Here is a 24337-nt window from a genome sequence, read left to right as displayed (position 1 = left end):
TCATTGAAAATGTCAACTGTGTTGTGAATGGAGAACCTGTGGAACAAGTAAAACATTTCAGCTACTTAGGCACAATTTTTACTGAAGATGGTAAACTAAATATAGAAATAGACAACAGAATCAGCAAAGCTGGTATCGTGGGAAGTCAATTGAATAAATTCATATGGAATAAGAAAGAAATTAGTCGGAACACTAAATTAGCTGTATACAAGACTGTGTTCAAACCAATTTTAACTTATGGATCTGAGAGCTGGGTCAGAAGTAAAACACTTGACCAAAGACTAGAGACCGCAGATATGAGAGTCCTGAGAAAGATTAGAGGCGTGAACAGATGGCATCAATGGCAATATCATATTAAAAATGAGGATATTAGGAAAGAACTTGACATTGTCAGCATCCAGGAATGCGTTAGCAGAGCTAATCTCAGATGATATGGTCACTTAAATAGAATGGGAGAGGAAAGATTAGCAAAACAAGTGTTCTCTGCCAGGTTGGCAGGAAAACGACCCAGAGGAAGACCAAGATATAGGTGGATTGATACGGTACAAAGTGCCTTAGATGATAGAAATATAAGATCTGATAATGTTGGAGTCTTGACAAGTAACAGACTGATTTGGAGGAAAATTGTAGATAGGAAGTTAGTAATGATGTAATTTTTTCATGTAGTACTGTCATATCCTGTACACCCCTTGAGGGTACATGGCAGGAATTTGATGATGATGATGATGATGATGATGATGATAGGCATGGCTTATTACAATTTTGAAACTGCAACCACTTCAAGGATAAGATAGTTAGCCCTATGCCTCCCAGCATGTCCTATGTTTGTAATGCGTGTGTTCAAGTGGCCATTTTGTCTGTTCTCGGGGAAGAAAAACCCGAGTTTCCAGGTGAAAAAACCCTACCTCTGTATGAGACCGGCTAACTCACCTTTAATTGAAAGACACCAGATAAAGGTTCCTCACATATTAGGACAAGAGTCAAACCCAGGTCTTTCCAACTAAAGGGTTTTGTCTATACTGACTGAGCTATGGAAGCTCTGCCTTGACGTACATGCTGAATATGAGTGTTACATTGGATCAAGGTCCAAAGGAGTGGAAGGAAGTCATGACTGCACTGCTTCATAAGAGAGCTGACAGAACTCAAGCTTCAAATCACTGACCAATCTGTGTGTCTGTTGGGTTAAAAGGTTGGAGAGGTTAGTGCAAACGAGATCCAGAATTGGGTTGACAACAGTAGCATTCTCTTTGATGAACAGACAGATTTGCTAAAGGAAGGTCGTGTTTTAGTAATCTGTTTACTTATTACAATAAGGTGACAGGTACATTGGATACACAGTAGTATATTTAGATTTTGCAAAGACTTTTGAGATTGCCACATGATATGTTGATAGTTAAACAAGAACAGATGGAGCGGGATATTAAATTATAGCACAGGACTGGAGATTGGCTGTCTGATAGATATCAGTAAGTTGTTTATGTGGGAGCAATGTCCCAGAAGAGTAAAGCCATTGACTTTCCTCTTCTGGGAGGAAGTCACTAGTTGTACCTCAAGGACCATTGCTGTATGTTAATGATACTGGGGAATGTTCGAATGGAGATATTCAGTTGTTTGCAGATGATGGAAAATTAAGAAGTACTATAAGGAGTAGAGAAGATGTTGTGGTTTCACAAGGACTTGAATAGACTGAGTGAATGATATGGAAGTAGGAAGTAGGGTTACCAGCTCATTGTTGCAAAGTGTAAGGTTTTAAAATTGAGAAAACAAATATGGGATGTAGAATATACACTTGATAAGGATATACTGGAGGAGGTGAAGGAAATACGAAATCTGGAAATGATGGTGAATAGGGATCTAAAATTTAGAGGACACATTGCTAAAATTGTGAAATCAGCACAATGAATTCTGGCAATGATGCAAATGACATTGACTTGTAGAAATAAGGAGATTATGGTTCCTTTGTATAAAGCCTTGATTAGGCCACAAATAGACTACTGTGCACAGATTTTCAAAAAGATGAAGAGATATCGGAAAGGTTTCAGTAAATAAAGTGGTTTCTGGTCTCTGGAATGTTGAGTATGAAAAAAGGCTGAGAAGATGCAATTTACAGTCTAATGGATATAGAGAAGGGGAAGGAGGAAGCGGGGCTGATAGACACACATAACACTGAAGAGATTTTTCACAGAATGGTGGGGGATGAGCAGAATGAGAGGTCATCCCAGGAAGCTGTAAGGAGATGCGAGCATAAGAAGTGAGAAGCAGGTTTTTTGCATGGAGATTGGAATGCACTGCATGAGAGTGTGGTACCTGCAGAGAATGTGAATGTATTTATGCACATATGGTGAGCTGTGTGTATGACAGAGGGCCCTTCCATGATGAATCTTTGACTCCATGGAGTTCTGAAGATAATAATAACAATAATATGGTAGTTAGGTTCCTATAAAATAATATGTAGTGTGAATCCCTGTTATACGAGATTAAGAACCAGAACAAAATAAAAGGGGGAAGGGGGTATGTTCAAAAAGCTAACAAAAATACACTGTTTTATTTTTATAACTATAGTAAACTTAATTTTTATTAAAAACAGTAATTACTGATCATTTAGAAAGTACTCTTTAAATAAATTTGCAGTTCATAAGCTCTTTTATTTGCTTTCCAATATACCAGTAACACATTTTGCTTACAGTTTTCATTGCACATGGATTTAGTGGATCTATAAATTAGCATAAGTTTTATCATGTAATCTTCTGATGCATTACTCAACAAAGTAACGTTACATGATTTTTTATGCATTAAACCTTTCAGTTTAATGGTGCAGTTTGCTCCTCTTCCTTTTTTTTTTTTTTTTGAAACAAGCTTCTGATGGACATTTTTTCCACCAAAGACCTGTCTCATCAGCAATGAGAACCTCATGTCATCAATAATTTTTTTGAAGTTTAGTAATACATACCTGGAAAAACTGGTAAATAATCAAATAAAAAACAAAATAACCTTCTAAAAGCTGTAGAAGTCATGTATTGCACACTTTGAGGTCACACTTTTTAATATTCTCAAACAACTGCACAAATTCAATAGCACAGAGAGAATTTAACACAGAGATTTCCCAATTTTTTTTTTCTTTTGTTTTTTTTCCATAACGGCTAAAGAGTCAACAGCAGTGATTCACAAAAAAAGAATGAAAATGTTGAAAAATTAAATCCAACAAGAGAACTTTGTCTCTGAACTTATGGTTCAGAGATAATATAAAGTTTCTTTGTAGCTCTTTTTATACTATGTATGTGATGATGATGATCAGCCTGTATTTTCAAATCACTACATGGTGAAGGCCTCTTCCATTGTGGGAGGGTTGGGTCTACTTCTCCCATGGTGACCCAATCTATCATGGGAGAGTGTATCTATACTTGGATAAATGAATGTATAAAGATAGAAGACAATCACAAACATCCATGCCTAGGCAGGATTCACACCCACATCCTCTTGGTTGAAGATATGCTAACCACTCGGCCAACCAGGCCAGCAATCTGTATGTAGCTCCATTTATAATCTTTGATAAAAAGAGATAAGCCAAGCTTTATTTTTATGAAGCACCTTTGAAACAGAAGGATTTTTAAGTAGTGCAGCACTTTTTAAATTAAAAAATTAATGAAATGATCCTATATAAGTATTATTGTCTACCTTTGTTGTACTTTTGACAATTATGATCTTTAAAACTTCATGTTGAAATTGTAAATTGTGATGAATGAATATGATATTAATAATAAATAAAAAAGTGAGATAGAACTCTTTTGAATCTTAAAAATTTAAAAACTGAAATATAAGAGAGTCTTAAAGTGCAAAAATGATTAAAGGATATGATTAAAAGATATAATATGAACTCAGAATAAATTCAGTAATGAATGATGTGATGTTAGTAATAAATAGCAAACAAAAAAAACTCATGAAGATGAGTTTGTGATTGTCTTCTATCTTTATACATTCATTCATCCAAGTATAGATACACTCTCCCAGCTGGCTTGGTTGGCCGAGTTTAGCATATCCACTCTCCAGGAAAAAGGCTGCGGGTTCGAATCCAGCCGTGGGCAGGAATGTTTGTGATTGTCTGTGAAAGCACAAATGGTGGTAGTCGGCGGTAGATGGAGCTGGCGCTAGATGATGAATGTCAGTGGAGTAGTGAGACGATGAGTTGTAGAGTTGATGCCCTCCCTCGATGAGTCTTTGGACTCCCTGGAGGTGTGATATAATAATAATAAAGATTAAAGGTCAAAATACATTAAAAGACTAACGTAAAGGCCTCAGAAGTAGAAATCCAAAATGCACAATCAAAAGATGAAAACTATTTAAGAAGTGAGGTAAGCCATTTCAGAAAAGCAGTCATCAGCAAAGATATGAAGGGGTCGGGGGTTGAATCCACTAGAACCAATACAAGAAGTGATTGTGTTTGGTGGAATGAATGGCTTAAAATCAGATAAGCCTAGTATGAGAGACAATATAAAATACTTGCTGAATGAGATATAAGAGAACTGTTAACAAAGAAGCATCATCATCAAATTCCTGATATGTACCCTCAAGGGGTGTAACAGGGTATGATAGTACTACATGAAAAACTTACACCATTACTAACTTCCTATCTACAATTTTCCTCCAAATGAATCTGTTACCTGTAAAGACTCCAACATTATCAGATCTTATATTTCTATCGTCTAAGGGATATTGTACCGTATCAATCCATCTATATCTTGGTCTTCCACTGGGTCTTTTTCCTGCCAATCTGGCAAAGAACACTTGTTTTGCTAATCTTTCCTCTCCCATTCTGTTTAAGTTACCATACCAACTGAGATCAGCTCTGCTAATGTGTTCCTGAACGCTGACAATGTAGTTCTATTCTAATATCCTCGTTTTTAATATGATATTGCCACTGATGCCATCTGTTCACCCCTCTAATCTGACTCAGGACTCTCAAATCTGTGGTCTCTAGTCATTGGTCAAGTGTTTTATTTCTAACCCAGCTCTCAGATTCGTAAGTTAAAATTGGTTTGAACACTGTCATATATACAGCTAATTAGTGTTTTGACTAATTTCTTTCTTATTCCATATAAATTTATTCAGCTGACTTCCTACCATAGTAGCTTTATTGATTCTGTTGTCTATTTCCATATTGAATTTACCATCTTCACTAAAAATCGTGCCTAAGTAGCTGAAATGTTTTACTTAATAAATCTGCTACAAGAGTTATTTAATTTAGTCAGGGAATCTTGCAGACTTCTACCAGATTTATTTAGAAGTATAACATCATCTGCATAGAGTAAAGAGCTGAGATTAACATCTCCAATTTTGGAATCAGGTTTAACACTACTTTCTGTCATAATGTGATCCATATAAAAATAAATAACAGAGGGGGATACTGTGCATCCTTGTCTGACACCAGATTTAACATTAAAAAATCTTCCTGTACTTCCTTCAATTCTAACTGCTGATTTACAACTCATATAAAGACTAAGTATTGCTTCATATAATGCTCCATTGACAGCATATAAGTGTAGTGTTTTGAATAGCTCCTCTCTTGGCACCCTTTCATAAGCCTTTTCCAGATTTACAAAACTTAAATGCAGATCTTTGTTATATTCCCACGATTTCTCAACTAATTGTCGTAAAGTGAAAATCTGATCCTGACAGCCTCTATTTGGCATGAATCCAGCATGTTCTTCACCAAGCTTCCCTTCCACAATCCTTCTCAACCGTTTCTCAAGAATACTTGCATAAATCTTACGAGGAACACTCAGTAGGGAAATACCTCTGTAATTCCCATATTCAGTTTTATTTCCCTTTTTATATATGGGCACTATGCGAGCTCTACTCCAATCATCCGAAATTCATCCCTCTGTCCAGCCCTTCTGAACTATGCAGTGCGGCCAGTGTAAGACTTTTATACCTCCATACTTGAGTATTTCTGGTCTAATATCATCTACTCCAGCTGCTTTTCCACATTTCAGGTTTTTGATAGCTTTTTTCTACTTCAAGTATGGATATGTTTTCCTGACTGTATGTCTGTTGAGTGTTTTTTACTACTGTGCTGTCATCACTTGTGTCATTTAGAAATTTTTCAAAGTAATTACTCCATACATCAAGGATATCTTTTTCACCAGTTTTCATGTCACCTTTGTCATCTCTAATTCCTTTTACAGAACTCTTTCCTCCATTTCTGAGTTTTTTCAACAGCCGCCAGAATATTTTGCCACCTTCTTGATATTTATTTTCTATATTCTTACCAAAAAGTCCTCCCATGACTTTTCTTTAACTAGTTTTACACAGTGTGTAGCTTTCCTACATTTGTCTCAGTATTCTCTAAGAGCACAAGCTGACTTATTTGACAGGAGCTTTTGATATGCTTTCTTCTTTTCCTTCACTGCCTCTTTAACTTCCTGTGTCTACCATGGAGTTCTGATTTTTCTATCCTTGCACACAACCTCACCGTATGCCTCTCTGGCTGAATCAATCAATGTTTTCTTCAGGATTTCCATTGACTCTCCCAGGTTTGGTTCATGTTCTCAAACTGTTTCATTTTTTCTTGAATAATTAGTCTACAGTTTACATCTGAGAGTTGCTCAACTTTTATTTGTTTTAAAACTTTCTTATATGTTCTTCTTTTCAGTATAAAATTAAATTTTATCCTGCTCAAGGCTAAATGGTGATCACTTCCAATTTCAAATCTTCTGTACACTCTAGTGTCCTTCACCAGTGAGAAAACATCACTATCAACAATAGCATAGTCAATGAGACTTTTCTTATTCTTTGCCTTTTCTCTCCATGTAAATTTGTGTAGATTTTTATGTTGGAACATGGTGTTAGTAATAACCAGTCCATGTCCTGAGCAGAAATCCAACAGGCATTTGCCATTATTATTAGCTTTGCTCTTTTCTCCAAATTTTTCCAAAATATTTTTGTATGTCTGACAATCATTTCTTACTCTGTTATTTAGATCCCCAACAAGAACCAACTTTTCCTTTTTCATTGTCAGTTGCTTTTTCTAAAGCCCCAAAAAATTTCTCCACTTCTATCTTAGTAGAACCTTCTGTGGGACCATAGGCACAAATAAGTCTCATTGTCCAATTCCCATTCTGATATTTGCCCATCACTCTACTTGATACTGTTTGCAATTCAAGTAGATTAGCCTTGTATTTTGTGTTCAATACTATAGCTACTCCTTACTTTCTCTGATTGTCATTGCCTGAATATAAATTTTGTATTTATTGCTCAGAAAAATCAAGAAGCAAATGAGTCAAAACTGAACCCACTGAGAAAGAATCAAGAAGCCAGCTTAATGCATGTCAAAGTATGACATGAGTAAGCTGAGAGAGACAGCTGATTACAAATGATTCAATGTGCAGATGTGTGTAGGAGAAATGGTGTGCAGTTTGTTGATTTATGTGGTGATTTTGATGGCTAAAAAGATCCATGCTTTAATGATGAATTCTGTGTTAGATTAGATTTCCGGAGAAGGTGCTGTTCAGTGAAAGAGGGAATATAAATGGTCAGAGAAATTAAGGTAATAACTATGATAGACTAGATGTGTACATTAAGGTGAAAGGATGAAAGTGCAATTGTAATGACAATGAGAAGTGAGGAGGAGGAGGAGGAGGGGGAGGGAATAATAGTATGGCAGGGATGACCCCAGAAATGGTAAGACTAGTTGTACCAAAAAATAAAGGTCATTGCAGCAGTAATGACCCTTATTCATCTGACTGCAAAGTGTAGAAGGTGTGTACACATTCAAATATTGAATTGTGTGCAAAGAGATCATGTGGCAGCACTCAACAGGATAAAAGGCAAAAGGATGTGCTGAGCAAATTGTGTTTGAAGGAAGCTCTTTTCATGAAGGAATAAAGTTGCAAGCGTGGATGTCTTGTAATATCTCAAAAACATCATCTAGATAGTTTCATGCAGGGAAGAATTATTGGAAAGCTTGTAGAAGGCTGCAGAATTACTGATATTGCCAGAGAGTCTGGAATCTCACATAACATTGTATCTAGGCTCTGGGCAGCATTTCATACCAATGGAATGTGTTCCAGACATTTGCTAAGAGGTCGCCATTGCTCTACTGCACATTCACACGCACACACACCAAAGTTTTGATCACCCAAACAGCCCTAATTTCCCCAATTCTGATTTACCTCCAGTACCATGAGTTTTTATGTAAAAAGTATCGTTTGAAACTGAAAGATTAAGAAATATTTTGACATAAAAGCATTTTTTATTAAAAAAGAACGATGCCAATATGACTGATGCTGTAATGAAAATATAACTGAGCACTACAACTTACCATTTCTGTTTTCACTGTCAGCTGGTTTCATCTGTATTGGATGATGCATCTGAGAAAAAAAACGTTTAAAGTTTAAAATCCCAACATGTACCCTAGGGGATTTACAGGATATATTATGATAGAACTATATAAAAAGTTACATCATTACTAATTTACTACTCACAATTTTCCTCCAAATTAATCTATTATCTATCAGGACTAAAATACTGTCAGATCTTATAATTCAGTCTTCTAAGGCGCTTCTTATTGTATCAATCCACCTGGATATCGGTCTTCCTTCTAGGTATTTTCCCTCCCATCCAAGCAAAAAATGTGTTTGTTTTCCAAACCTTTCATCTCCCATTCTGTTTACATAACCATACTAACCAAGATTGTCTCCACTTACAAATTCAAGTTCTTTCCTAATATCCTCAAATTTTAATATATCACTGCCATTTATGCCATCTGTTCAGTCCCCTAATCTTTCTAAAAACTCTCATATTGGTCTCTAGTCTTTGATCAAGTGTTTTATTTCTAACACAGATCTCAGATTCTGAAGTTAAAATTGGTTTGAACTCTGTCTTATATACAGCTAGTTTACAGTATTTGCTTCACTAAAAATTCTGCCTAAATATCTGAAATATTTTACTTATTCTATGGGTTCTCCATTCAGTGAGATTTTCAATGTTTCTGGCTATTTTCGTTGTCTCTGTCTTTTTATTGTTGGTTTTCATTCCAAATTTATCACAGCAGTTATTCAATTTATTTAGGGAATACTGCAGACTTATCAGTACTACTAGATTTATTTAGAAGTATAACATCATCTGCATAAAGTAAAGAGCTGAGATTAACATCTCCAATTGATATTAGGTTTAATACCACTTTCCTTTACAATGTAATCATATTATTATTATTACCTGACCCCTCTAGGGAGTCAAGACTCATCGAGGGAGGGAACCAACACTACAACTCTCAGTCTTCACCACTCAATTCATCAACTACAATGAACTGCAACTACCATCATCTATACCATGGCCATCATATAGATGATGAATAACAGTGGAGATAATTTATAACCTTTCCTCACAATTGATTTAACATGAAACCATCTTCCCATACCTCCTTCAATTGTAATTGCTGACTTAAAACTCAAATATAGACTACTGCTTGATATAATGTCCCATTTTACACCAATAGTAGCATCTTGTACAGCTTTTCTCTAGGCACCTTAGCATGTGCTTTTTTTTCATGTCTACAAAACTTAAATACAGATCCTTGTTATATTCCCATGAATTCTCCACTATTTGTCTTAACATGAAAATGGATCCTAAATCTTTACTTGACATGAATTCAGCTTGTTCCTTTTTTCTTACCCACTTCTCAAGTATACTTGCACAAATCTTACCAGGAACACTCAGTAGCAAAATACCTCTGTAATTCTCTGTCATTCAGTTTTATTTTATTTTTTTTTAATAGATGGTGGTATGAGAGCTCTACTGCAATCATCCGGAATTTGACCCTCTGACCAGGCCTTCTGAATTATTCAGTGTAGCCACTGTAACAATTTTATATATCTATATTTGAGAATTTCTGGTTGAATATCATCTTCTCTAGCTGCATTTCCACATTTCCAGTTTTTGATGGCTTTTGTACTTCAAGTATTTATATGTATTCCTTATTGCATCTCTATTGAGAAAACCATCATGCTGTCACTGCTTGTTTCATTTAGCAGTCTTTCAAAGTAATTATTCTAAATATAAAGTAAGGGTAGGAATCAGGAGAAATGGCATCAGGAACCTGGAAAAATCACTTACTGGGATGAGACTTAATGCAGAGAGTCAGGGAAGTTAGATCATTAGGGAAGGAATGGAGAAAATGTGTGTGAAAGTTCAGCTAGGGTATGAAAATGAGATAAAGATAAAAATGGCTTTGAACATGGTTATGCATCTGGAATGGGTGGAAATGTACACTTTAGATTTGGACCTATAAGTGTGTCTGAGGGAGAGAAAAGAGAAAGTTCTACAACAAGGCCAAACAGATTGCATATCTAATTAAAAGAAAAGGCCAGGAAGTAATGTGTTATGTCTATATACAAATGCCTGGAGTATCAGAAACAAAGGGATTGAGTTTGTTGCTATACTGAATACATTGTGGTCTAAGATTGTTGGCATTAATTATTATTATTATTACAGGTATCTCCATGGAGTCAGTAGACTCATCGTGGCAGACCCAAACTATCAAAACAATATCTATCATATCTCTTCTTGAATTCATTTACAGACGAAGAACTCACAACTGAGTCAGGCAATGCATTCCACTCATTCACCAGTCTCAAGGCAAAAAACCTTGAGAATGGTGAATTAACCACACTCTTCTTCAACTTCCAGGGATAACATGTTGTTCTTCCATCACTATAAAACACTTAGTCACTCCACAATCTCCTCATTTCCAAGGAATCCAGGTGACCAGACTTGAGCACAGTAATGCAAATGTGGAAGTGTCAATGCCTTATAAAGGGGAATAATAACCTCTTTATCTCTGGATATTAGTGTGTTCTTCAATAACCAAGTAATCCTATTTACAATCTTGGACACCTTAGCAATGTGCCCTCTGAACTTCATCTCCCTATCCACCAACACCCCCAAGTCCCTAGCCTTATCAATCTCTTGAAGTACCGTTCCATCAATGTGGTACACAGCTGGTAATCTTTTAATCCCAAAATGCATAACTTTACACTTTTCCACACTGAACTGACATCCATTACCTTTTGCCCATTTTGCGAGCTTATTAAAATCATCCTGCAAACTCTCAACATCAGCTTGATTTTTTATTGTGCTACCCAACTTTGCATGATCAGCACATGACTGAATATCTCCCTTTTAAGCCATTTCCTATATCATTTATGTACAAATTAAACAATAACAATGCAAGCACAGAGCCCTGAGGCACACCACTGGTCACCTGCCTCATCCTGGACTCTGCTCCTCCATACACTACTTTCTGGTATCTCTCCATGAGCATTCTCTTATCCATATCACCAGTTTAGTATCCATCCCCCCATCTGCTCTAATTTGCACAACAGTATTCCATGGGGTATCCTGTCAAAAGCCTTAGCAAAATCCAGTAATATTACAGTGTAGCCATTTCCCTTATCCAACTCAGATGTCATTCTATTATAAAAAGTTAATAGATTGCTAAGATAGGATCGACCTTTACCAAGCCCATGTTGGCCCCTATAGAGTAGCATATTCTGATCCACCCATTCCTGAATTCTGTCTTTAACCAACTTTTCCAATACTTTTACCACCACACCCGAGATGGTGACTGGTCTGTAATTAACTACCGCAGTCTTAGAGCCACCTTTATGCAAAGAAACCACTTTGCCTTCCTCAACTCCCTAGGGACCATACAGAGTTCAAACTTAAGTTAAATAACCAAGTAAGAGGTGTTGTCAACACCTCTTAGACCAAATTAAACTTTGGTCAAAATTAAATTTTGGTCTAGCTACTCACTGATGAAGCCTCAAAAAAGGCTGAAACCGGTCTGGGTAGTGACCTCCCACCATAATGTAATAACAGCATACATTTCCTAGGAAATGTGTTTTTACATTATGGAAAATACAAGAATAGCGATCAGAACTTTACCCACCTTTGCAAAGAGTTGCCCGTGTTTATACTACGTTCTAGGACTACTTGCATTAGCTCACGCTAGTATTCGCCGATACTTTTATAGTTTTTTATACTATATTCAGCATGAAACCCTCTGATTCCAATCTTTGAGTTTCTTATTTGGTTTTAAAACAATGTGGGATCTAATATCCCCTTAATTGAAATAATCAACAATAACATTGATGAAACTTTTCTTATTTCTTGCATCTTCTTTCTATGTGAATTTGTACACATTTTTATGCTGGAACATGGTGTTAGTAATTACTTGTTCACATCCTGAACAGAAATCCAGCAGGTACTTTGCATTATTATTAGCTTTGCTCTTTTCTCCAAATTTTCCCAGAACATTCTATATGCCTGGTAATCATTTCCATTTAGATGATTAGATGTCCAGCAATTAACTTTTCCTTTTTTTAAAGTGTAAGCTGCCTTCTCTAATGCCTCAAAACATTCCTCCACTTTTTCTTAACAGAACCATCTGGGGTCATAGGCACAAATAAGTCTCACTGTCCAGTTCTCCATTTTGATATCTTGCCATATCATTCTGCTTGATATTGCCTGCCATTCAAGAAGATTTTCTTTGTATTTAGTGTTGAATTTAGTGTTGTAAATACTCCTTTTTCCTGATTGTTATTGGCTGAATATAACACCTTGTGTTTTTTGAAAGATCTCAGGTATTTTTGTCTTCTTTGTTTTGGTAACATGTACTATGTCAATCTAGTATTTATACAGTTCTGCTGGTTCCATATCTTTTCCATTGATGGTTCTTATGTTCATGACACCAATCTTGAACTCTGCTGAAGCTGAGTTTAAAACTTAGTTTCTGAAATTGCTTACATATACATCATAACATAGAAAATACATGTGTCATTTGATGATCAAATATCAGCTATAAAAGAGACAAGGAATGCCCAAAAGGCCAATTTGCTAAATTCCATAAACTGGACCTGTATAAACAGGATAAAGGTCCAGTTCATGGAATCAAGCAAATTCACCAGCATGTCAATTTGCAAAAATATCTGAAAAAAAAAAAAATTATTCAATCAATATTTATGTAATATACAGTGAAGAATATAGATATAAAAAACTTAAGAAAACATTATTAATTGTGGATTTTTTAGGTCTCAAGGCAAAATTTCATGTGGACATTATTTATACATATAGATATGTAATAACAAGCAAAGCAGAACAGAAAACTTAAAATAACAATGACAAAAATATCATTGTCTCACAGATCATTTTATAGATAAAGGGCTGATACTAGTCAAAAATGTTATTAGATTCCAATAGCATTAACACAGACAAAAAAATAACTATACATATTATAGTATAAACCTGAAATACCTAAATACATGTACAGTAGGTCTCTTCTTATCCTGGTGAATTTGGTCCCAATTAGGGACAAAAACAACAACAGCACAAAATAAAAAATAAAAAAGGGCAAGAAAATTTCATAATCAGCAAGCAATGAGACCAGTTTGTTTGTTTTTAAATAAAATTATCTAAGTGTTACTTTCAGATGATATTATAACGATGCAATAGTATTTCAATAAAGAATATATTAAAAAATTTTTTAAAAGTTCTGAAAAATGTAACAAAAAACTGAAATGCAAAAATGTCTGTTTTTGGAAACCTGTTCAAAAAATGAAATATAATTATTATTATTATTATTATTATTATTATTATTATTATTACGGGTATCTCCATGGAGTCAGTAGACTCATCGCGGGAGACCCAAACTAGCAAAACAATATCTGTCATATCTCTTCTTGAATTCATTTACAGACGAAGAGCTCACAACTAAGTCAGGCAATGAATTCCACTCATTCACCACCCTCCAGGCAAAAAACCTTGTTCTGACACCTTTGTTAACCACACTCTTCTTTAATTTCCAGAGATGACCTCTTGTTCTTCCATCACTATCACACAGCTGAAACATTTCCCCTGCATCAATCCTATAAAAACCTTTTAGTAATTTGAATGTTCTATCATGTCCCCTCTTCTTTGCCTATCAACCAATCTCTGCAATCCACAAGCTCTCAATCTATCAATGTAGGGAGGAATTAATTAATACATAAACACAACCATCCATTGCATTATAATAATAATAAATAAAAAAAAAACTGGAGGAAAATTATAACAAAAAATTAAAATGAAAAAATAGCTTCTTTAGCAACATGTTCTTACACAAAATATAACCTTATCTATAGAATAACAGTTAACTCGAACAGTGCTGCACTTCCAGTGAGACAGGTAAAGGGTATTCCCTACAAGAGAAAGTTTTACTGGATGAAGTTCTCTGATAATTTTCATAGTTGCTTAGTAATCAAGAGTTGTTTCACTTACTTTCAGAGTAAAAAAAAGTCAAGGAACTTCGTTCTCTCTCTCTCTCTCTTCATGTTGTCATTGGTATGCAACAAATAAAAAAAAAAAAAAATGGAGAGGATGGAATACAGAGGGAACAGAGAGAAGTGAGTCACATTCTTCTTAAAGAAAGAAACACATACGACTTTATATGAGAATCGATTCCTAAACAATCCCATTTGAATGCTCAGTCACATTCAGGATGATATAAAAACACTAATGACTTCAGTTTGTGTTCCTCAGATTTTTTTTTGCATCATGAGTTCTTTTATAGCCTCCACCTATACAGGTTCTAATGAACTTCTTCTTTGACATGAATTATTTACAAACATCTTTACCTCCAAATTCTTATGGCATGACACTAAACTGATTCCTCAGTTGTCATAATTAACTTTGTAATTTCATACCTAGCCCCTCCCCCCATTGTTAGCAGAAAATTCTGCATGTCTGCAGTTTCCTCATTTAAGAACACAATTGCCCCCCCCCCCCACACACACACTTGAGAGAGCAGATCAGTTGGCTAAAGAAGCAACTAGAAACAAGTTACCAAAAGCACTTGAAATCTGCTATAAAAACGGTTGCAGAAGAGAAAAGCCAAGACATGTGGGGAAGAAGAAGAATGGAAAACATCAAAAAATGGATCAACAACAAAAGAATTCTTGCCAAGCATCAGAAGCAAACTCCAGCTGAAAAAACACAGCATTTCTCCAGATTTAACCACGCTACTAATGGGACATGGAAAACTAAGACACTACTTACAGAGATTCCATATCCTGGAATCACCATCATGCATTTGTAGTCCACACCTTCAACAGACTGTTGGCCACATACTTTACGATTGTCAGCTACTGGACTTCATCTGGATGCCCCTAATACAACTAGTCACCACTTCCAGAGACAAGTGACTAGTGTCAAAACAGAGACTTATCGAAAAGTATTACTCAGAATTAATTAAATTTGCCAACAAGATCAACTTCCAGTCATTGTAATCTAACATAATTACTGATATTGTGTGAATTATATAGTGTTAATATATGTATATACAAAAATGTAAATAGAAATGTTAATCAGTATTTGTAAGCTACATGTAATATAAGCATTGTATGCAATGGAGCATGTAGGAATAAATTACCTCCTGGTGGGGTTACTATTGGGAGGAAAACGAAAAAAAAAAAAAAAAACATATATATATAAGGTATGTAGCATGTAACATGTGCTCATGAAACAGCAAAGTATGTAGACTTTGCAAGTTCATGAGTATGTGATTAAACATTTATAAGGCGGAACATTGGAACAAGATGACAACATTTATTTTAATTGACAACACGACATTTCATCCTAAGTGCACAGGATTTCTTCAGGTGTAAACAGACAAACTAGTAAACTAGTAGACAAAACAGTAAGGACTAACAAAGGTGGCATCTATTATTTACAAACATATTTATCTTCAAATTCTTATGGCATGGCACTGATCTAAAATGATTCCTGAGTTTGTCATAATTACTTCTGTAATTTCATGCATGCCCACCCCTTTTAGCAGATAATTCTGCATGTCTGCAGTCTCCTAGGCAGAACATGATGATCACTTTCTCTATACACACACACACACACACACACACACACACACACACACACACACACACACACACACACACACACACACACACATATAGGAATATGTTTTAATGCAATCCTCTAAATATTAGAAGGGAAGTAGTATGCAGAGCCTAAGTATAAGGAGAGTAATTATGAAGAAAGAAAGAAAAAAATAAACAAACCTGAAGACAGTAGTCATTAATGAAAACAGAGTGAGGAAATCAGTTTCAAAAATCAGAGGAATGAGCAAAAGAAAGATAATGTAAAGTTTATTCAGTAAATTTAAAACTGAACTCTATATATCATGGACCAGCAGCTTGCTTGTGTTTTTATATTATTATTATTATTACCCCAAGACCTCATGGAGTCAAAGACTCATCTGGGAGGTTCCATCATCACACACACCTCGTCATACCATGTCTTAAACACACTCAAACTCCTTGCAAAAAAAAAAAACCTGCCTCTCGCTTCCCTACTCACACCCTCTTTATACAGTTTCCAGGGATGACCTCTGGTTCTCCCCTGATCTCAAACTATTCTCTGTAGAAATTCTCCATCATTGATCCCATAACAACCCCTTACCAACTTGTAGGTCTCTATCATATCTCCCCTCTTCCTCCTGTCCACCAGACTCTGCAAATTACATTTTCTCAATCTTTTCTCATACTCGACATTCCAGAGGTCAGAAACTACCTTAGTCACTCGCCTTTGGACCCTTTCCAACATCTCTTCATCCATCTGAAAACCTGGTGACCAAATCTGGACACAATAGTCCAGATTTGGTCACCTAATCAAACCTTATACAATAGAACAAGAATCTCCCTACTTCTACACGTCAATGTCCTCCGCATCATTCCCAGAAGCCTTTGTGTCGGCTTCACAATTTTGGCGATGTGTCCCCTAAATTTTACATCCTTATCCACTATCACCCCCAGATCTCTTATTTCCACTACGTCCAACAATATATTCTCACCAAGCATAAATTCTGCATCCCATCTTTGTTTTCCAAATTTTAAAACCTTTTATTTTGCAACATTGAAAACTCATATCACCATTTCCGTGCCCAATCACTCAATTTATTCAAGTCTTCTTGTAAGGCCACAATAGCTTCACTACTCTTTATGGTTCGTCCCAACTTTGCATCATCTGCAGACAACTGAATATCTTCGCCAATATCATTAATATACAAATTAAACAGTAATGGCCCTAAAACAGACCCCTGAGGCATTCCACTAGTGACTTTACTTTTCCTGGATATTGCACCCCCATACACAACTTGTTGATACCTATCAGATAGCCAGTCTCCAATCCAATGCACTAATCTAATATCCAACCCCATCTGCTCTAGTTTGACTGTCAACTTATCGTGAAGTACTCTATCAAAAGCCTTTGCGAAATACAAGTATATTACTGTGTATCTTTCTCCTCTGTCCAAGGAAGCAGTCACTTTATTGTAATAAGTAAGTAGATTACTAAAACATGACCTCCCTTTAGCAAATCCATGCTGTCCTTCAAAGATAATACCATTGTTGTGAACCCAACTCTGGATCCTAGTTCTCACAAGCTTCTCCAACGAAACCACAACACCTGACACACACATAGGCCTATAATTTCATGCTTGAGTTCTATCACCTCCTTTATGAAGTGGCACAATCTTGCCCACCTTCCACTCCTTAGGAACTTGACCGAGTGCAAGACTCGTATTAAAAAAATATGTCAAGGCAGGTGTCAACTCCCTGGCACATTCCTTCAGAATACGTGGTGATATATTATCAAGTCCCACAGCCTTATTAACATCTAGTTTACTCAACTCCCCATACACCTCTTGCTCACTTACAGTGAGTCTTTCCTCCCCATTATCAACTGCTCTCCATCTCTCCATGAAGTCACATTCATAAGATTGAAAGACCTTTATGAACTGCTCATTAAGTATCTCCACCACACATTCTGCAATGGCTGTCTTCATACCATTTTCTTCAATTAATGTCATCCTTCCATAATCATTCTTTCTTTTGCTGGCTACATATTGAAAGAACTCCCTAGGATTCTTTTTTGGCTTCATTAGCTAACTGCTGCTCATACCTCTCTTTAGCTACCCTCACCAACCAAGTCACCCTCCTTGCCTGGTCTTTGTAGACCTCATGAAATTGGTTATTTACACTTCTCTTATGCTGCCTTCACAATGCCCTTTTTCTCTGTATCGCATGCTCAATCTCTTGATTCATCCATCTCACACCTACCTTATTTAACCTTCTCACCCTTGGAATACATTTAGACATTGCATCTACTAGATAGTTTTTGAAAATCCCCCAAGCTGCATTGATCTCTTTTCCAGCTAACTCCTCATTCCACGCTACACCCACAAGCTGTCTTCTGAGCTTTTCATAATCACCCGCCTTGTAGTTCCACATATACCCTTTTCTCACAGGGGATCTTGCACTGCTGGCAACCACTCAGGTAATCACCTCATGGTCACTCTCACCAATTGGTGGATGATTTGACACCTCATTTATAATTACATCCTCCGATGAGATGACCAAATCCAAGAACCTTAATCCTCGTGTGCCCTCTGTTACATACTGTGTGAGGTAGTTATCCCTCAAAAACTCAAGAAACTCGTTTTCTTTACTTCCAGTTACTATCTCTTGATTCCAGTCTATATTGCCATAATTAAAATGACCCATAATGATCACCCTTTTCTTATTTGCTTGGCTAATTTGACTATACATTTCACTATCACCACCATCCACATTACCTGGGCTATAACAACATCCCGCCAAGTATTTGATTCCATTCACCTCTATCTCACACCATACTGCCTCAAAACTACTGGCACTATTTCCATTTTGCATCTCTACTTTGTATGCACATAACTCTTTCTCTATCATCAATAGCACTGCCCCTCCCTTTTTACTCCTATCCTCACGAAACACATCATACCCTTCCATCTCTATTCCTGTCAGGATGCCATCCTCTTCCAACCATGTCTCACTTATTCCGACAATCTTTGGGTGAACAGACGCAATTAGTGCAACCATTTCATCTGCCTTGTTTCTTATACTTCCAGCATTTGTATACAAACACAACAGCTCATTTCTGGATCTACAGCTAGTTCCACTGATACCACTCATTTGATGTGATCTCTCCATGCTCGACTGGGGCCATTTCCCTTTCTGCTTCTTCATTTTAGAACCCTTTTCAATTGCAATTGTTTCCTCTTGATCCCTGGTCATCCCATTTCTTTCCTGCCTACACATGCTCTCACCTCCTCTTGGAGCATCCACCTTTCTGACGCTGTGTACCCCTGTCCACCCTGAGCCTCCCCGTTTCCCTGTTCCTTTTGCACACCCATTCTCTCATTTTCTATACTCATACCACTCACTTACCCATTCATATCCATCTCTTCAATATCTCCTGTCTTACTCTCCTGCTCTTCCACATCACTCCCCTCTTTATTTAATTTATTCTCTCTATTCTCTTCTCTACCTTCCAGCAGCAGTCTCTCCAAGCGACTTGCACCTTAACCACTGAAATGCAGTCCATCGCTCCATACAGCTCACTTCGTCCCTCAAACTCATTCCACACATTAACAAACTGTACTCCCATCTCCTCACACATTTCAGCCAGCATATCATTCATAATCCTTGCTCTCTGCCTCATTTCACCACAGTCATACCTAGGCAACAGTGACTACCCTTCCTGTCACACTATTCTCTTTTATCCTTCCAAGCAGTCTCCTGATATCCATTCTGACACTGGACAAAAAGGTCCAGTCCTTAATATTTCCCATCCAATCTGTTATTTGTCTTCCTCTTCTTCTTTTTCCTTGTATCATTCCTTCTAGAAGTGTTTTTTGTAGGGATTCATGCCTTAGTATGTGACCAAGGTAGGTGGTTTTCCATTTCTTAATGGTTTTCAACAGAGTCATATCTTCTCCAATCATCTCTAATATTTCTAAATTAGTTTTTTTGGCAGTCCATGGGACTCTAAGAATTCTTCTGAGGATCCACATCTCAAAGGTTTTTAGTTTATTTTCACAATATTTTGATATTGTCCAAATTTTTTCTGCTCCATATAGCAGTGTTGACTATATGTAGCATTTGGACAGCCTAATTCTTGTTATTGTGTGAATTTCCCTTGAGGTCAGAATGTTTTTCATGCTAATGAAGGTTGATCTAACAATTTTTATTCTTCTTAATATTTCCTTATCACACTTTCCAATCTCTGTAATTAGTTGACCCAAATATATATAACTCTCTACTTGATCTAAAGTAGAGAGTTCTATGTGTTATATATATGGTGAAGAGACAAGTTCACAAAATGCAAAGAAGATAGCCGTACAATGATACAATGCAACAAAACTGTAAAACCAAAAAGTTTATAACAACTTGTTTTGCAAATGTTATATTTCCCAACAGTTTTCTCATTTTGCTTAAAACACAGCTGTTAAACTAACTGAGAGTCTGAACGAACCAGCAACTTACATACACCATGCAAAATTGATCCCCAATTCCTACTAAGAGTTCCATGTGTGAGCAATAGCTTCAGGGGATTCTATAAAATGGCACAATAAGAAAATTTCTTCCAAGCATGGTCTGTAGATGAAAAGAATGTGGTTAAGTCTGACCTCATTCTTTTATATGTGACATCACTAATGATATTCACCTTCCAAAATCATATTTTATTCCTATATGAAGAATGCAAGGCTTTCCACAGGAAAAGTGGAAGCCCTATAGCCCTATAGCTCTGGAAAATACTGCTATCTTTAAGAGACTTCAAACTACATAATTCTTAGACAGACTTATAAGCCACACTAATATTTAAATCTACAAGCACTGAAGCAACATGAGTAGAAATTCCACCAGGGAATGGGAGGAGAGATAATACAACTACAATGCCATACATGGAAGAAAATTTCTTATTATATATACTGCTTTAAAGATGATAGTAAATTTACTCACTCATGTGTAAATCTTAATGAGAACCACGGTTGATTTTTCAAGATGTATGGAAATCGCTAAGATTATCATGTAAGAATTGAGACTTCGATTATTCTAGCAATCACATAAAAGAAATACAAAAAAATTGAATAAGCATAACATCTGCAATCTGAGAGTTGTATTTTCCATTGTTTATATTGTCAATGGTTTTTACTGCATCATGTGTAATTATTTTCTTCGCAGTTTGAAACTCAATATCTAAACCCCGATCAAGCTATTAGATATTAATAAAACTTTTTAGTTATTTCCTTAGTTTCGGCTTATAACAACAATAAATTCAGTTAATTATATAAAAAATATATACTGTTGTAAAGTTTTCTGTAAACAAAGGATAGACATCCTAATGAACCTCTATGCTACAAAACTTCTAAAGAGACTATAATCTTAGGCAATTTTAAAAGTCATAGATCTGGTTATATCATCAGAGGATGTGATTGTGAATAGAGTGTCTAATCTTCTCCCAGTGTGAGAGTGACCATGAAGTGATCACCTGGGTTGTAACTAGTCATAGGAGAACTTCTGTGAAATAGGCAACACAAGATGAATGTTGGTAATACTCATTTACATGACAAGTACAAAGAGCAGACTAGGAAGGTGACTCTGTTGGTAAAGACATCAAAAGTGCAGTATGAGAAGAAATTAGCCAGTCAAGCTAAGAGAAATCCTAGTGAACTCTTTCAATATCTGGCAAATAGAAAAAAAAATGACAATGAGAGGATGGTGCTAGTTCTGACACTGGCAGATTGGTAACCAATATAGAAGATATATTGAAGTATGCAATGATTTTCCGGTATTCTGGTATGCAGGCATTCCAGATGTACCCATATCCTTTATCATAAAGCTAATATCATCATGTGAAGAATGAGCAATAGGTGATATGAGAGGCTCTACAAATGATACTAGGACACCTAATTAATTTGATATCTGTTATATTCTGTGTAATACGCCATAATGCAAGGTTGGTCAATTAGTAGAGCCTCTGCTACTAATGGCTCACGCAAAAAGTTAAGCAAGTTTGAGCGCGGTTAGTAGTTGGAAGGAGTTCAATCGTTCGATGCTCTTGGCACATTCTCCCTCGATAAGTCTTTGGACTCCTGAAGATGTCACATAATAATAATATGATTCAGATGACACAGAACAAGGCACCAATGCTCATCTATCTCCACTGGATCCTGTTACCCTGAAGTATGACTGATATTAACTAATCAACAAGAGGTAGAATGGTTAGGAAACTGGTGAATGTAGATGGGGGCATCATAAATTCCGTATCTTGTACACTCAGTTGTGACCCTTCTGTTGTCCCTGAATTCTGAGTTATAATGTAATGTTCAAGTAAACAACACGAATCGTCAAAAATAAGTGTGTTTCTTGGCAGTTCTGGTAACACTGCTCGTGGTAAAGCTAAAAATGAAAAACTTTAGATACAAATGCCTAACAGTTAATTGAACTGTTAGATTTACAAAAAAATGTCCTTTACTTAGAATCCTATAACTTGCCATCTCATCAGTTGCTCAGAATTACTAATTACTATAAGTCAATTATGGTAAATGCCTAACAGTTCAATTAACTGTTAGGCATTTGTATCTAAATGCAAACAAAATATACAAAACTATAAGTCAAACTGTTATCTAGACGTCCTAGATGGCAGGTCACTGCTATTTTTTATGTGGCTCCTATTCACAAAAGTGTTTTTTTGTAAACCTATAGTACATTTGTACCATGGCTGGGCTTAGGATTATTTTTGTATTCTTTAATTTATTTTTTACATAGTCCAGAAACCTTCCTCTAGAGTTTTTTCAAGCCACTTCTGGTAAGTAAGACAGTGGTCTCGCACCAGGTAATGAAATTCTTCCACCACCTAAAGACAATCACAAACATTCAAGTCCACAGCAGGATTTGAATCTGCAGCCTATTGGTTGGAGAATATACACTAACAACTGAACCAACCAGATCAGCAAAGGCTTAATTAAGATTTAATCTTCATAAATATACAAGACTAAGTTATGCACTGTATATATAACTTAAGGGTGTGGAGACTGAAACAACGAATGTACTAATTTATTATATTACTCTCTGGAATCCCCAAATCTTTTAAAATGTTGTCCGACATTATGACAGACGACTTTTGATGTTGATCAAGAAAATGGATTGTTCCAAATTCTTAAGCTGCAATCTGGATAGAGTGCATCATATGGAACAAGGGTTCTGCACAAACTCCACCTAAGTTCAAAAGTTCACTTGTGTAAGAAAAATTTTATCAATCTCACCGACATAGGCATAACCATGGAGATACCATTAAAACGTGTTGCAAAACAGTCTACTATTGGTTCTGGTCAGGAATATATCTGATGTCAAGGTTCAAAATAGTGTGAAACAAATTTGAGTTTCAAGGAAAAAAAAATTATGTAACATTATTATTATTATTATGACACAGGTATCTCCATGAAGTCAGAAGACTCATTACAGAATACTACACACTAACCATTATTCACATAATACCTCTATCATACCTCTCCTTGAACTCATATGCTGACAAAGCATTCATTCCATTCATTTATGGCCCACTAAGCAAAAAACCAAGTCCTAATATCCTTGTTAACCACACTCATACAATTCCCAGAGGTGATCCCTTGTTCTCTCCCTTTCTGTCATATAAAGTCTTCAGTATCAATCCTAAAAAAAATTCTCTAATAACTTATATGCTTCTATCATGTCTCCTCTTTTATTGCTATTAACAAATTTTTGAAGCCTACAGAGCTTCAATCTATTTCTCATAAGGAACATTCCATAGACTTGCCACCCACCTGGATCCTCTCCACCACTTCTTCATTCACATGGAATTCAAGTGACCAGATCTGTGCACAGAAGTCAGTAGTAGTGACCTTATTAAAGAGGTCTAAAGGAGAATAATAACCTACCAAATCCTGCATGTCAGTGCGTTCATCAACAACCATGTAATCTGATGTGCTGTTTTGGCCACCTTTGAAATGCAACCTTTAAAGTTTAACTCCCTGTCCACTGTTGCCCTCAAATTCTTGATCTCATCAATTTCCTGCAGTTCAGTTCCATCAATATTGTACACTGCTCATGATCTCTTCTTCCCAAAGTGCATCATCTTAGACTTGGACACATTAAACTGGCATCTGTTTACCTTGGCTCATACTGCCAATCTATTTAAGTCATCCTGCAGAATCTTCACTAAATCTTCATTAACTACTGCTCTATCCAGCTTTGCATCATCATCAACAAACAACTGAACATTTCTCCTCAAATCACTTTCTGTATCAATAATGTACAAATTAAACAGAAAAGGACCATGTAATAAGGCCTTCAGTTTCTCAATTCCTCCATAATGACCTGCATTTTTTCAATTCTGCCATCTAACCCAAATCACCAGCTACATGTTCAATTCC

The 24337-nt window shown here is 36.1% G+C and overlaps 1 protein-coding gene across 10 annotated transcripts in view; it reads right to left on the bottom strand.

Annotated features, from left to right (window-relative positions):
• The window catches only part of LOC150097830 (CUGBP Elav-like family member 1-A), an 816588-nt gene that overhangs the window by 378395 nt on the left and 413856 nt on the right, over positions 1-24337 (bottom strand). For all 10 annotated transcript variants that reach the window (XR_016549571.1, XR_016549569.1, XR_016549568.1 and 7 more), the window contains one exon: positions 8318-8366. Coding sequence is in view for 1 of the 10 variants with exons in the window: in XM_090406005.1 (XP_090262131.1) it covers positions 8318-8366 (49 nt within the window). In the remaining 9 variants the exon portion in view is untranslated. The remainder of the gene's footprint in view (positions 1-8317; positions 8367-24337) is intronic.

The sequence above is a fragment of the Typopeltis vanoorti genome, chromosome 16, assembly GCF_054136105.1.
Source record: "Typopeltis vanoorti isolate ZY-2024b chromosome 16, IOZ_Tvanoo_1.0, whole genome shotgun sequence".
In the NCBI taxonomy this organism is placed as follows: domain Eukaryota; kingdom Metazoa; phylum Arthropoda; class Arachnida; order Uropygi; family Thelyphonidae; genus Typopeltis; species Typopeltis vanoorti.
This window is presented reverse-complemented; position numbering and strand designations above follow the sequence as displayed.